This window comes from Myodes glareolus, chromosome 22 (assembly GCF_982192425.1).
Source record: "Myodes glareolus chromosome 22, mMyoGla1.1, whole genome shotgun sequence".
In the NCBI taxonomy this organism is placed as follows: domain Eukaryota; kingdom Metazoa; phylum Chordata; class Mammalia; order Rodentia; family Cricetidae; genus Myodes; species Myodes glareolus.
This window is the reverse complement of record NC_142047.1, coordinates 41,291,890-41,307,543: the sequence shown is the minus strand read 5'-3', so window position 1 is coordinate 41,307,543 and position 15,654 is coordinate 41,291,890. Positions and strand designations below refer to the sequence as shown.

General features: G+C 46.3%; 1 protein-coding gene across 1 annotated transcript in view; it reads left to right on the top strand.

Moving 5' to 3' along the window:
* The window catches only part of Wwp2 (WW domain containing E3 ubiquitin protein ligase 2), a 126,468-nt gene that overhangs the window by 1,465 nt on the left and 109,349 nt on the right, over positions 1-15,654 (top strand). Inside the window, 3 exon segments of the mRNA XM_085681764.2 lie at positions 9,869-9,953; positions 14,361-14,508; positions 14,811-14,932. Coding sequence (XP_085537890.1) covers positions 9,884-9,953; positions 14,361-14,508; positions 14,811-14,932 — 340 coding nt within the window. The 5' untranslated portion in view covers positions 9,869-9,883.

Genomic DNA, 15,654 nt, shown 5'->3' with positions numbered 1-15,654 from the left:
CTCACATTTGCTCAGGCTAGCCTCAAACTGACACCCCCTTCTGAAGCCTTAGCCTCTTGGCTGCCAGGATTATGGGTGTGCTGGTTCTTGAATAAAGATCCCAAAAGGAGAAGCCTGGATCACGTGACTGACTGAGGGTAGAACAGTGCAGGCCAAGGGATAAGCACGACCAAATGCCTGGAGGGAGAAACACTTGGCAGGTTTAGGGACCAGCCAGGAACTTAGTACGGCTGGAGAGGGGTGAGTGAGTCGGGGGTGGAGAGGACCAGTTCACAAGGGTGGTGGCTGTGGGAGGAAACTTTGGGCAGCCAGGGAAGGCCTTGCAGGCCTTTGTGTGGATGCTGGTTTTCACAGGATGAATGAGGCATTTGAGCTGAGGAGTAGATGCAGTCCATCCTGCCTTTTGGCAGACCTGCTGGGATTATGGTGTGAAGGAGAAAGGGAGCCAGGGAAGAAGCAAAAAGATGGATGAGGAGGGCATTGCCACACTCGGTGAAAAATGCATTGGGCTGGATTTTGAAGCTCGGCCAGTGGGATTTGTGGATGAGGTGGCGTGGATGTGGGAATGTGGGAGGATGGGAGCAGGCAAAAGTGACTCCAAGTTTTGGGTATGAACGAGTAGAAATGGAGCTGTCGTTAAATGGGGACAGGAGCTGGAGATGCGCCCAGTGTGCATAAAGCCTGGGGCTTGAGCCCCAGCACTGCATAAACACCTCGTGCACATGTCTGTAATCCTAGTGTTCATGAAGTAGAGACTGGGTTATCTTTTGGGATCAGCCTGGGCTACTCAGGAAACAAAACAAAATAGACAAAAAAAAAAAAAAAATAGGGGGACCCTGTAGGGTAGCCAGGACTTGGGTTCGGTTTTGTTCACAGTCATTGTACAGGGCTAGTGTAGACCCAAGGAAAGATGCTGGGGCAGTGAGATGTGTCCCTGGTGACAGCAGGGGCAGGAGGTCTGTAACTGGGGCTGGGGTTGAGAGTGGACAAGGTCACCCCCAGGGCAGTGTGAACACAGTACTGCAGAACTTGAACTTCTGGAGTAAATCTCAATCCTCTGAAGGCCTGCTAAGCGTTGCAGTTGGTCACTAGGAATTTGGGTCTCTTCTTTTGTCATTTAAAGACCTTTTTTGTTTGCTATAGGATTTCACTACTAGTCCTGATTGTCCTGGAACTCACTGTGGCCAAATTGGCCTTGAACTCAGAGATCTCTCTGCCACTTCCTCCCAAGTTCTGGGTTTAAAGGCCCTTTTAAAAACAACAGGTTTGAGGTTGGAGTGATAGCTCATCAGTTAAGAACACTGGGTGTTCTTCCAGAGGACCCTGGTTCCCTGATTTAATTCCCAGCACCCACATGATGGCTCACAACTGACTGTAATTCCAGTTTCAGGGCACCTGACACCTTCATGCAGGCCATACACCAATGCACATCAACAAAAATGAAACAAATACCAACAAACTGATAGATTTTATTTTATTTTTCAGTAGTTGAGAACTGTTCTGAGATCGGCTCAAGTGCTAACTTCAGGAATTTCTGGCTTTCTGTGTTGACAACCAGTTTAGGAGCCTCCAAGGTTGGAAAAGAGAAAAGCAGGTGGAACGATAAATGGTTTTTCTTTAAAAACTTATTTATTATATATGCACTTTCCAGGAGACAGTGCCAGGTCTCATTATAGATAGTTGTGAGCCACCATGTAGTTGCTGAGACTTGAACTCGGGACCTCTGGAAGAGCAGCCAGTGCTCTTAACCCCCAAGCCACCTCTCCAGCCCCAATACATGGGTTTTTAAAGTTTAAAATACCAACTTTGCCAAACACAAGTTGAACATAGTTCACACACATACACACCACAGCCTGCCATCATATAGATTAAGCACAAATGTAATCTCACACTGACTGGTGAGTGACCCTTGGATTTTAGTCTTGGTCTTTGGATCTGATATTTTTCTCAGTAAGATAGTATATTCATGAGCATCAACTCAAATTTTGATTAGACCAGTGAACTGTTAAAAAATACATTTGTGAAAAAAATACATTTGTGTATTCATTGCATTACATGTGTGTTAAGGCACATGTGTGGAGGACACCCTGGGATGGAATTCAGATTCTCAGTGCTGGCAGCAAACACCTTTTCCTTCTGAGCCATCTGAGCAGCCTGGCCCAAGTGAGCTTTAGAGTACCTGCATCACTTAGGACTGTGATGGACTCTGGAATCTCTAAGATCTTGTTCCATTGGATTCCAACTGGAGTCTTTAGAAGACTGTGAGCTCCCTGTTCTCATCAGTGCCCTCAGCTTAGAAGTAGTGACTTGCTGGTAACTGCTGGGCAATGCCAAGTCTTCACCCAGGGCAGGCCTCTTCCTTTGGTCATTCATACCTTATCTGTTGTGTTTTTGTTTATCCTGAGATCTGTTTTGCCATCTCTGTTATTATTAGCTGATCATTTTTCTTGCATAATTTTTATTTTGGTCAGATGATCTATCGAAATATTTTTTCCACCTTTTTTTTTTTGAGGCAGGGTTTCTCTGTGTAGCCCTGGCTGTCCTGTGTCCTGGAACTTGCTCTGTAGACCAAGCTGGTCTTGAACCCAGAGATCTGCCTGCCTCTGCCTCCCTAGTGCTAGGGATTCTAGGATTAAAGATGTGCACCACAATGCCCAGGCTCCTGTTGCTTCCTAACTAGCTGGGTATTCCACTGCATGGCTGCTGACATCATCTATGGGAACATGTCATGGGAACAGCAGCCATCCATGTTGCAGCCCACAGGGTCTCAATAGTTCCAGAAAGTTCTCTAGCTAAAGATTGGTGCTGCATCTGTGGGCCAGCATTGACAGTCACATCAAAAGTGATGCTTCAACTGTGTTTAATGTCGTTGTTTCCTGGTGGCTCCTTGAGAGCTTGTCCGCTCCAAGTGGTCAGTCTCACCACCACCCTCTGTCCTTTCCAAGACAGATCCAGGGCACTGATGTTGGGTGGATGTGGTGCTGGTCTTATCTCCAGTGTACCTCAGGCACACCACTTTGGTCTCCTTAGGGTTGAACTTGGACTGCATGGTGGAGGCAGCCCTGCTGGTAGCCTCTCTCCAGCAGAAAACTCCTCTCCAATTGTTACCTGCAAGTTGGCAAAGTCTTCCAACCTTGATTGCTTTTCTTTTTGGGCCTCTGGTGAATGGAAGGCAGTTCAGTGCTAGACGGTGGGAAGAGACCGAGAAAGAAGCCTGTGTGTGTGGAAAGATCTAGACAAGCTTGAGCACGGGAAGGTAGAAGAGGTCTTTGGGACAGACTCTGCTCTTTATGTCTTTCAGAAGAGCAACAGGTTGGTCTTTCCTTATAAATAAGCCTGTTTCTCTCGTGTTTAGGGTGCTAGGAATTGGACCTGGGGCCTTGTGCTATCAGGCAAGCTTATTACCTCTGAGCTATGCTCCAGTGCTGCTTCACCTTTTTTTATCCCTTAAGATGGTCTCAGCTATTCAGTCTGCTTTGAACTCACTGTTGTAGCATAGGCTAGCCCTGATCTTGTGATTCTTCGGCCTCAGCCCAAGGTTATAGGCCTGTGCCACTAGACCAGGCTGATTCTTTTCCTTTTCCTTCTCCTCCTCATTCTCCTCCTCCTCCTCCTTTTCCTCCTCCTCCTCCTTTTCCTCCTCCTCCTTTTTCGTGTGTGTGTGTGTGTGTGTGTGTGTGTGTGTGTGTGTGTGTGCTCATGCATGTGTTGTTTTTAGGAAGTACAGGGTATTGAACCTAGAGCTTCATGTGTGCCAGACAAGAGCTCTGCCACTGAGCTACTACTCCAGCACACCCCTCCTCCTTTTTTTCTTTCTTTTCTCTTTTTGAGACAAGGTCTCACTATGTATCCCTGACTGGCCCAGAACTCTTTCTGTAATCCAGGCTAACCTTGAACTGACAGAGATCTACCTACCTCTGCCTCCCTAGTACTAGAATTAAAAGAGTTTTCTTTTTGTTTTTTTTTTTTTGAGACAGGGTCTCAAATTTAGTGTGTAACTATCACTGACCTTAAAATCCTGATCCATCTGTCCCTACCTCCTGAATGCTGAGCTTCAAAGCTCTGCCTCTGCCTCTCTCTCTCTCTCTCTCTCTCTCTCATTGCAGCATGTAGCCAAGAATAAACAGAACTTTCTCCTGGAGTCAGGAGGATGTAAAGAATTTGAGGACATCCTGGGCTACCAGTCCTGCTAGAGAACAGAAGTAGAGTGCTGAGTGCAGGCCATGCTGCTTAGGGCTCAGTGCTGCTTAGAGCTCATGGCTCAGGCCTGTCCTTAGGTCCTAAGTACTGAGAAGAACAATAAGCAGGACTGGAGAAGTGGCTCAGGGGCTAAGAGCCCTTGCTGGTCTAGAAGACCCAAGTTCAGTTACGACATGGTGGCTCACAACTGCCTGAAACTCCAATTCCGGGAGATCCAACCCCTTCTGAACTCCATGGGCTTCTACAGGCACATGGTGCACATAAGAACTCATGTAGGCACACACACTTCCAAGTAAATAAAAAATGAATAAATAAATATTAAAAAACTTAAACAAACAAGAAAAAGTAATGACTCAACTGGTCCTAAGGAGCCAGATGGTAAGTAAAAGGTATTGCCATACAATGGAGCAACATTTAGCCATAAAAGGATACACGTTACAATGGCCTGAAAACATTCTATGAAAGAAAACAATCACAAGAGACCCCATGAAGGTCACATGATTGCTTTGTATAAATTGCCTAGAGTAGACAAATTCTCTGTGACAAAAGTAGATTGATGTTTGCCAGGAGCTGGGGGAGGGAGGGGTGGGCTGGTTATTGACAAAATAGGGTTTATTTAGGGCCAATGAAGTGGTCTGGAACTGGATGGAGGTGATGGCAGCTCAACTCCGAATCTAATGAAACCAGAGCAAGTGTATGCCTTGAAAGGATGACGATGTGAGGGCTGTAGCTTAGCGGGTGGAAAGCCCTGGGCTCCGTCTCCAGCATCTCACGAACCAGCTATTGTCGCATCAATCGTCCATAGCACCCAGGGCGTGGAGGCAAGGGGATCTGAAGTCCATGGTTACATAGTGAGTTTGAAACTAATCTTGACTAAAGAGAACTTTCCTTTTATTTTTATTTTGTTTTATTTCAAGACAGGCTATGCATATTTTGACCAGTAAGCCTGAGGTCTTGGGTCTGATGCCCAGCTCTGCAAGAAAAGATAAAGGAAAAGAAGGAGTCTAGTAGCCAACCCTACCTTCTACCTGCAGTGCTACTAAGGGTCATGGAATGTCCGCTCTTGTTTCCAGCTGGGATCATTAACTGTTCTTTGTACTGCAGCCTGAACCTAGGGCCTTTCACGTGCTAGGCTGAGCTCCACCCCAGCATTACTTGAAGTGTGAAGTGCCATCAGGCTGGTCTGGGTGCCAGGACCACAGTGAAGAAAGTGACCGGAGTAGAGAGGACTTCAGGCTTCTCACAGGCCTGTGCTTTCTCTCAGTTCCCTGCATGATAGGTGTCTGGGAGCCACCCTCTCTGGTGTCTGCCTAGAGCCTTCAGATCTTTCAGTCTGTTGGGAAAGAGAGTTGGGAAGGGTTTAAGGAGGGGCAGCTGCACATCTACTCTCCCATACAGTCTTTCCTTTTTATTTCTTTTTAAGTTTTTCAGTCTTTTATCCTATAGACCACGCTGGCCTCAAACCCGGAGATTCGCCTGCCTCTGCCTCCCAAGTGCTGGGATTAGAGGCCTGCATCACCATGCCCAGACTCAGTCTTTTATTTTAAAAGTATTTTCAAGGCCCAGTACTTGGAAGGCAAAGGGAAGAAGATCAGGATTTCAAGACTGACCTGATGAGTTCAAGACCAGCCGGGCCTATAGGAGACCATGTCTTAAAAAAGCAAACTATTGGCTGGAGAGAGAACTTAGCAGTTACATGCACTTATGGAATTGGGAGGACTGAAGTTTGGATCCCAGCACCCGAATAACTAGCCAGGTATCACTGGTGGAGGGCTGAGACAGGAGGATTACTGTGTGCTGCTGACTTCCAGCTTAGTCATTATGTTCAAGAAGAGACCTTGCTGCAAAGGAGTAAGTGGGGAGTGGCAGAGGACGGTACTGGTGTCCCTTTCTGGCGTAGAGGACAGCACTGACCTCCCTATGGCATGGAGGGTGGCACTGGCATCCCTTTCTGGTGTCTGCATGCACACAAGTACATGTGCCTACACATACAAGTAAAAAAGACCCTAACACAGCAAAAATGGCTGTCAAGACTCAGGAGGAGGAGAAGTTCAGAGATAGAATGCCATTTTATTTATTTATTTTATTTAGAAATTGAGTAAATTTGCTCAAATTAGTAAAGGAAAGAAGTTTTGATGTCTTCCCCACCTTTCACTGGCCCATTGCTGTCTTCGGGGGTGTAGTTCTTGGCCTACCCAGCCCTCAGTATTTAACCATCAGTCTCCCTCCTCCCTGCCTGCCTTGGGCTCATAAGGTAGTTCCATTTTCCTGACTTTCTTTGCTTTCTTCTCTCTCCTTCTCCTTTCCTCGCTTCTATTCTGTCTTTCTGATTGTATGTAAACTCTTCCTCATTACTAGCTAGAACAAGTTGTTAGTCATCCCTGTGTATCTGAATCAGAAGCTGAACACATTGTGTGTTCAAGTTTTTCTGTCATGTGCACTGGGGCTATGAACCCGGCACAGTACTCACTTAGGTCCTGTTGATGGTGAGGCCCTGAGACAAGCCAATAGGTTCTGACTACTTGGGGACCAGTGCCTCTTATTTATGTATTTATTTTGCGTAGAGTTTTGTGGTATAGCCCAGGCCAGCCTCAATCTCTGGCATCTGTCTCAGCCTCCTGTGTGGTAGGTTTTCTGATGTCCGTCTTCACTTCCTGGTTGTGGTTATTTTCCTTTATATGCACACTGCAAAGGTTTTACAGTCCGCATAGCTTACTTTGTAATGGGCAGGTGGGACCTGGCTAATTGGATCTGAAACTACAGACAAAGCTCACATAATAACAGAGACCAGTGTTCATAAATGTGGGCTGTAATTACGAATGACTGGTGAGAGAAGGTGATGGTCGATTTGGGGGCCCTTATTTCTGCTATGTTCGCAGCTGCCTTTGCTCTTTCTGAACGTTCTTTAGCATTTATCTTTGATTTTGTTTTGGGGGTTTTAGTTGTAGCTCAAGATACTTAGTCTTTCTCTTCCTTAGCAAAGTCATGCGGGGGCTCTAAGTTTCATTGTCTAGAGTTTGAACCACACTCCTAAGCTCAGGAGAACAGGCTGGTTCAAAAGCTCCCCTTCAGTTGCCTTAGGGAAGAGAGAGCCCCAGTGGACATCAAGATTTTAAAAAATAGTCTTTTGTTTTTAAAGTCTATAAATAGTGGGTTTCCAACTTTTAGGGCCTTAACCTCTTTTAAAGCACTGACCCGAGGGCCTGATTTATCGTGATTCAGTATACTGTCATTTCCCCTAAAAGTTGTTCAGTTAGAGAAAAAGGTCAAACTTACAAAATGGTTCAGAGACCCAGGTACATATCATGAGAACGCTGATTTTGGGACTGGAGAGAGGGCTCAGTGGTTAAGAGCACTGGTTGCTTCTCCAGAGGACCCAGGTTCAGTTCCCAACACTTGCATGATGGTTTGCAACCTTCCATAACTCCAGTTCTAGGAAATCGGAACCCTGGCCTCCAAGAGCACCAGACATGCATACGGTACACCTACATACACACAGGCAAAATACTCCTACATGTAACAGAAACATCTAATATATGTTATGTAATATATATTAAAAGGCCAATGTTGTCCATACAGAGGTTTTTCAGTCTCCATTCTCCAATTCCCCTGCTTCCTGCCTTTTGTCCTGCATAGAGGGAACTTCTGTTTTGACCTCAGTGGCTCTTTCCTTTCCGTGCTGTCGTGTTTTTTCACCATGTGTCCCCTGGGGCATGGTTATTCTGTGTAAGTTCACCTGTTCACCAAGGGCATTGTACTGTACTCAGGCTGCATTTCCTTCTCTCTCTACTTCTCTTCCCACCTCTTCTCTCTCTCTTCTCGTCCCATTTAAGAATTGTACATGTGAACTGGTGGTGTAGCGTCACATTTTAGAAACATAACACAATTTGAAAAGGCAGAAAATCCAAAAAAAGTTGTGGGCCAGGCAGTGGTGGCGCACGCCTTTAATCCCAGCACTCAGGAGGCAGAGGCAGGTGAATCTCTGTGAGTTTGAGGCCAGCCTGGTCTATAGAGTGAGTTTCAGGATAGCCGAGGCTGTACAGAAAAGCCCTATCTCGAAAAACAAAACAAAAATTTTGAAAATTCACTATGTTTTTATACTTAAAAAGTTTGCATCTATGTGTTTGTTATGTCTGTGTGTGTTTGTTCAGGTGCCTGAGTAAGTGTTGGAAACCCTGAATTTGGAGTTATAGGCAGTTGTGAGCTGCTTAATATGGGTATAGGGAACTGAATTCAGCTCCTTTAAAAGAGTGGTACATGCTCTTAACAACTGAGCCATCTCATCAGCTCCTATTTATTACTAATATTGTGTGTGTGTGTGTGTGTGTGTGTGTGTGTGTGTGTGTGTGTGCACGTGCATATGTGTAAGCCATGACTAATGTGGAGGTTGGTGGTCAGAGGACATCTTTGTGGAGCTGGTTCTCCCCTCCTACTGTGTGGGTTTCAGGGATTGAACTCAGGTCTCCAGGCTTGTGTGGCAGGTGTTGCACCTGCTGAGCCATCTTGGCAGCCGTCTTTTTCTCCTCTCGCTGCTGGGGTGTGCACCTGCTGCACGGCGAGCTGTAGCAACTGCTGAAGACAAGCACTTGAGCAGTCCTTGAATCTAGAGCCAAAGTGTTGCTTTCTTCATGAAATAACCATTTTCCTTCAGAAGACAACCGAGAAACAAATTGAAGTTACTAGATTTGAGAAATTGGTAGACATTTTCTTCAAACTAAATGAAGCAAACCTGACACTAAGAAAAACAACTGACTGAATGTTGCCAGTAACAAAATCGTTCTTACAAGAAAATGACAATTTGGGACACTCCACCACAACGGGCTTGACAGTTTTCCGCCGTTTGGATGCCTGTCTGATGAGATCACTGATGACATTGACAAATGTGTGTGTTTTAATTCTGTATAATGGAATGTGCTAAGGTTTAGGATATCTATACAGCTCAAAGAACCAATATTTTCCAAATGAAAAATGATGATGTTCCAAAATCACTTTTGAGTAAGAGTTCTGTTTCAAGTGAGCTTCTACTTCCAGCCTCCAGGCATGACAGGAACACCTGTAGGGTGGCATCGTATATTTTCATGACTTTATTAGTCAATTGGGATCATTGGAGAAATGTTCAATCAGATCTTCAGGTTCATCACGCCCATAAAAAAGCTGGGTTAATAGTTTACTTATCTATTTATACTTTTTGGAGACAACATCTCCCTATTACATAGTCCTAGCTATCCTGAAACTCACTAGGTAGACTAGGCTGGCCTTGAACTCACTAATTGACCTTGATCTGCTCCTCCTACCCCCACCTTGCAAATGCTGGGATTACAAGTTTTGCTGTCATACTGATTGCAGGCTGCACCATCATAGCTGTCCTGGGGTTGAGTTTTTCTTTTTAATTTTTTAAAATTTATTTATTTTATTTTATGTGGATGAGTATTTTGTATTCTGCATACCATGTTCGTGCTTGGCGTCCTTGGAGATGAGAAGAAGGCATCTGGTCCCTTAGACCTGGAGCTCCAAATTTTTGTGAAATACCATGTGGATGCTGAGACTTGAGCCCAGGTCCTCTGCAGGGTCCACAGTGCTCTTAACCACCGAGATGGCTCTCAGCCCATTGGATTGTTATTGCGTCTCCTTTTCAGTTGTCTGACTCTGCCCCCTGCTTTCCCTGCAGGTCCATGGTGATGACATGGCATCTGCCAGCTCCAGCCGGGCAGGAGTGGCCCTGCCTTTTGAGAAGTCCCAACTCACCCTGAAAGGTGAGTGGAATTGCATGAAGTATTTGAGGCACCTCCATCTGGAGAGCCAGGTCTTCTGAAGCAGGGTGTTTCAGAAGCCTCTGTTCACAAAAGCTTACCACTAGAGTCCTTGGAAAAGAAGGCAAATCATGGGAAAATGAGAAAAATGGAACTTTTGGCTAAAATATTCGGAGATGGTTGACTCCTTTGTGTCCTGGGCTCCCGCCTGTTAATTAATGCTCTATGTGGTCCCATGTAGCCTCATGGCTTTAAGTGCCTCCGGTAAAAGGTCACTCTCAGATTGCTCTCTGCAGCCTAGACCTTCCTTGGAACTCCCAGCTCGTGTATCTAGTAGCCAGCTGTCTTCCCATTAGTGACCACAGAAAAGTGCCCAAGTCTGGAACCGTGCTCCGGACCTTTTCTTCTCATAGCTGGCAATGAACTAGCAGTGAGACTGGCCTCTGGCACTCAGTCTTCCTCCCCGCTCCCGGCCGTGCCCACCCCTAGCCGAAGGCACTCTGTTCTGGACTGCGGTCTGCCGACCTGCCTCTCTGATTCTGCCCTTTGCCTTCCTTCGTTCAGGCTGTAGTTCCAGCAGGCAGTAGTCTTGTTGCAGTAAACCATCAAGTCTGCATTTCAGTGTTCTCGTGTGTGTCCTGTCACCTTCTGTAGTCACTGTGCCTGGGTCATCTGGCCTCCTAACTACGCGGAACTCACGTGGCAGGCCTCTGCCTCTGGGCCTTTGTGCTTGCCGTCTCTGAAATAGCTGACTTCAGTCTTTACCCAGAAATCCCCATTCCCTGATCTACGTGTATAATAACCACAACTTGCTAACTTCCTCAGATGTGTCCATCCCCACTTTATTATTTCCTTTTCAAGGTTGTAATCATTTAACACCAAATACTTATATTAAAGATACTTGGAGATTGAACCTAGGGCCTCAGATTTTGGCCACTTTGACTTGGGGAATGCAGCTCAGTTGGTAAGTTGATAGAGTTTGCCTAGCATGCACGAAGCCCTGGGTTCAATTCTACTGAATAAATTGGGTGTTGTGGTGCATGCTCATAATTCCAGAACTCCAAAAACGGAGGCAGATTAGAAGTTCCAAGTCATTCTTAGCTACATAGTTTGGTATTTAGGATCTCCTTCGTGTAGGTGGGGATACCACGCCAAACCAACAACAAAAACCTGGGAAAGAGCTGGGAGTTAGCGATGAACGCCTTTAATTGCAGCACTCAGGAGGCAGAGGTAGGCAGATCTCTGAGTCTGAGGCCAGCCTGGTCTACAGAGTGAGTTCCAGGACAGCCAGGGCTACACAGTGAAACCCTGTCTCCGTAAACAAACACAAACAAGACAAACAAACAAAAAACAAACAAGGAGAAGGCTAAAGGATAAAAATCAAAATCAAAACAGCAGCAACAAAAAATCCTGTCCTTGTCAAGCTGAGAGAGCTGGCTTGAGAGATTTGTTTCTAGCCTCAGCCCTGCCTTTTAGTAACTCTGATTTTAGATAAATTAATTCACCTCCCTGAATCTTAGATGGTCCAACTGTGAAGTAAAGGGTTTAACCCCCCTCCCCAAGATTTGCTTATTTTTATTTTATGAGTATGAGTGTTGGCCTGCATGTATGTGTGCTTCCACATGCATGTCTGGTGCCTACCTGTGGAGACTGGAAGACAGCATCAGTTCCCTGGAACTGGAGTTACAAATAATGATGAGCTGTGTGAGGGTGCTGGGGACTGGATTTAGGTCCTTTGCAAGGGCAACAAGTGTTCATAACCACTGGACCATCTCTCCAGCTCCCCCTTCTTATTTTTTTGTTTTTTGAGACAGGGTTTCTCTGTGTAACAGCCCTAGCTGTCCTGAAACTAGCTCTGTAGATCAGGCTGGCCTCAAACTCACAGAAGCCTGCTTCTGCCACCCGAGTGCTGGGATTTAAAGGTGTGCGCCACCACTACCCGACCTCCAGCCCCCGTTTTTGAGGCAGGGTTTCACTATGACATGACTGGTCTGGTCTGGAACTAGTCAGGCCTGGAACTCACAGAAATCCACCCTTTGCCCCCTGAGTGCTGGGACTAAAGGTGTATGCCACCACGCCTGGCAGGAACTTGCTGATTTTAAAGAAACTGTCTAGGACTGATTAAAACTTGTCCCTATTTTTTAAGTTAAGGTATGCAGCGCTCCTATCTCACCACCAGGTGGCCTCAGATAGCCTTGATGTACGTGTAAAGCAGTACGTGTTCCACTTAATCTGTAACAACCCTTTATTCTCAACCCCACCCCTGTTGCTTGACTCTTAGCCCCCAAAAGATTTTTTTGTTTTGTTTCTTATTTCCTCCCTACTATTGCTTTTGGGTTTATAATAGTTACGACTTCAAACCACCTGAGGGTGGCTGTGAGCTTTGTCAAGTTGTAGAACTTGTCACCTCCCTGAGGGGTCTGGGAAGGAGCTGGGCTTACTCTTAGTAGCAGGGCCCTCAGTGGAGATCAGTCTTGTCATCATGACTGAGGCCCATCAGCTGTCCTCTGATTTAGGCACAGGGTTGATGGTGTCTAGGTGTGCTTCTTCTGATCAGCCTGGAGTTCCGCTGGGAGTCATGAATGCTGCAGGATATGTGCCCCTGGGAAACAATATTGTTGGCTTTTTGTTCTACATGTTTTTGCCAGTTTGTTGGTGACAAATGACTGTCACAAGGACTGCTGTGTGCTAGGCTTGGTGGTATGCCTGTAATCTCTGTACTCAGGAGACAGAGGCCATTTTCAGCTGCATAGTTAGTTCAAGTCAGTCTGGGCTGCACCGCTAGATGCTACTGAAAACCAGGCAACAAATAAAAGAAAACCAAAATAAGAGAGGAAAGAGAGGACAGACAGAGAGAAAGAGGGTAAGAGACTGAAAGATTGATTGAGATTAATTCTCATGAGGGCTGGTAACAGAACAAGCCATTATGGAGTGTGTTCAGTCTTATTGCTACCATGGCATACAGCTGGGGTGGAGTCAGGCTATTGGGGGGCACATTCTGGCTCATAACTCCTTCTTTATGTAACTGGAGAAGTGACACTCTCACCCCCCCCGCCACCACACACACACACACACACACACACACACACACACACACATACTGTGGCCCAGGCTGACCTAGGGCTCACTCGTTAGCCCAGGGTGGACTTTTGAACTCAACATGATCCTCTTATTTTGGCCTCTCAAGTCAGTGGAATTATAGGCCTGAGTGACTTTGTCTGGCTTTTTTGTTTTGTTTTTTTGAGAGTAGCCCTGTCTGGCCTGGAACTCCGCACGTAGACCAGGCCAGCCTTGAACTTGTAACAATCCTGCTGCTTCTTCCAACAGCTGGGGTTGCAGGTTTGTCCCCATACCCAGCCTTAGTGGCCTCTCTTTCCAAGCCTCTTTCCTTCTGGGCACAGGTGATAGTCTATTACCTGCTTCCTGAGTTGGTTGTGAGGCTTCAGTTCGAGGGTGCATGCACTACAGTGTCTCTAGTCACTGTTGAACATTAGTGATTGTCCTTAGGCTATTTCTAAAACATCTCTGTGCTTTGCAGAGTGGGGAAATAGCACTCAACTTTGCAGTGTGGCCAAAGGGCTGCTCAGAGCACCACAGGGAGTACGTGTGGGCTTCCAGAGGAGCCCCTGCAGCCACTCTGAGGAGCTGCTCAGCAATGCCTGTGAGAGGCATTCCTGCTAACTGCCCCAGAGTGAGGAGCTCGCAGTCATCTCAACAGTGTAAAAACTTAACACAGCCATGCAGTGGGTTGTGTGACAGCCAGTTAAAAGTTGGTTTGGGGGTACTGGGATGTAGGCCAGCAGGCAAAGCATCTCGTGTGGTTTTAGGTTAGAAGTGAATTTTTTTCCCTTTGCGTTTAAGATTGTTTTTATGTCCATACTTTTTTTTCTTCTTTGTTTATGCCCTTTTTTGTTTCTTATTTTAAAAATCTATTTTGTGTGTGTGTATGTGTGTGTGTGTGCTCGTGTGTGTGCATGTACATGCACGTGGAGGTCAGAGGACAACCTTGGGTGTCATTACTCAGGCACTGTCCACTTGGTTATTTGAGACAGAATCTTTTGCCAGAACCAGGAACTTGCCAATTAGGCCAGCCTGGCTGACAATTGACCCCAGGGGATCTGCCTGTCTATGGGATTACAAACAGTATTGCCACACCACACCTGGCCTTTTACGTGGGTACTGGGGATGGAAATAAGGTTCTCAGGCATTCACAGCAAACATTGTCCTGATTGAACTATCACATGTAATTCTTCAAAAGTTTTTTTTGTTTTTGTTTTTGTTTTTGTTTTTTTTGAAAGAGGACTAAACAAAACAAAAGAGAAAGATCTTTTAAAAGGAAATAACAGAAAGGAGCCCCGGGGGCATGAAGGGGTACTTTACTCATCTGTTTTTGTTTTCCTTCCCTTCCAGTGGTGTCAGCAAAGCCCAAGGTGCACAACCGCCAGCCGAGAATCAACTCCTATGTGGAGGTGGCAGTAGATGGCCTCCCCAGCGAAACCAAGAAGACTGGGAAGCGCATCGGGAGCTCTGAGCTTCTGTGGAATGAAATCATCGTTCTGTAAGGGCATTGCTTTAGAATGTAGGAGGCAGAGTAGAAGAGAGCGCTGGGGGTGGCAGACTCCACTGCCCGTGGCCCCCCCATGGTGCTCCTCCCTTAGGTGTTTGTATCTCATTGAGCTCACAGAGCACTCATTATTAGCTTAGGGGCTTACAGGTCAGAGTGTGAGCTGTGAATGTGACTGTCTTCCTGTTTTGTCCCCTGCAAGAAGTTAGCAATGTAGCTTTCAGCAGTTTGTTCCATGTTAAAGGGGTGACCGGCTCATATTCTGGGCTGTGATGAGTCACTTATCTGTCTTCCAGGAATGTCACAGCCCAGAGTCATTTAGATCTGAAGGTCTGGAGCTGTCACACCTTGAGGAATGAGCTACTAGGCACGGCCTCTGTCAACCTCTCCAGTGTCCTCAAGAACAATGGCGGCAAAAGTACGTATGATTCCTGTCTGCTCAGGGAGGCTGTGGTAGCCAGTCTTGGGACTGACCGTAGTATCTCTGCTCCTTACAGACCACTTATGGAGTTGAGGAAGGCAGGCAGGCTTTAGCATGCTTAGTGCAGGGGGGCTACAGGATGCAGGACTCTGTCCCCTAATTCTTCCTTGGGGATGGAGGCTCTCTACCCTCTTTCTCACTCAGGAGACATGTGATACGTTGAATAAAACTGTCAAATACCTCCAGCTGAAATCATTGCTTTTTTTCCTCTGAGCCCTGGGATAGAACAAAGGCGCTGTGTGCATATGTGTGAGTTCTGTGTTTGGGATAGGGTTACAGATGGTGCCCTGGTCTCCTAGACGCTCAGTAGGCCTTACTGGCTATTGGGATGTGACAGCAGCTCCATCTGAATTATCGAGTGTGCCTCTGCTGTCCGGACATATAAATCCTCAAGTCTGTTCCTTGCTGTTTGTGGCCAATGGCCTAACCCACGCCTGTGGGCTGTGGACCCTCCCTCATAAAGCCTCTATTCAGAGCAGTACCATATGTGGCAGCCAAATGCCGTAGAAAGAAAGGTTCCTTTTTCTCCTGATGCCTACTGTCGAGAAAATATTTTTTTGAAGGTGGACTTAGTCGAAGTGAGACATGGGGGCGGGGGTGTTGAGGCTTAGGGAGGACAACTGCAGCAGTTTGCGTCTTTTTCTTCAGGGTCCATCGTT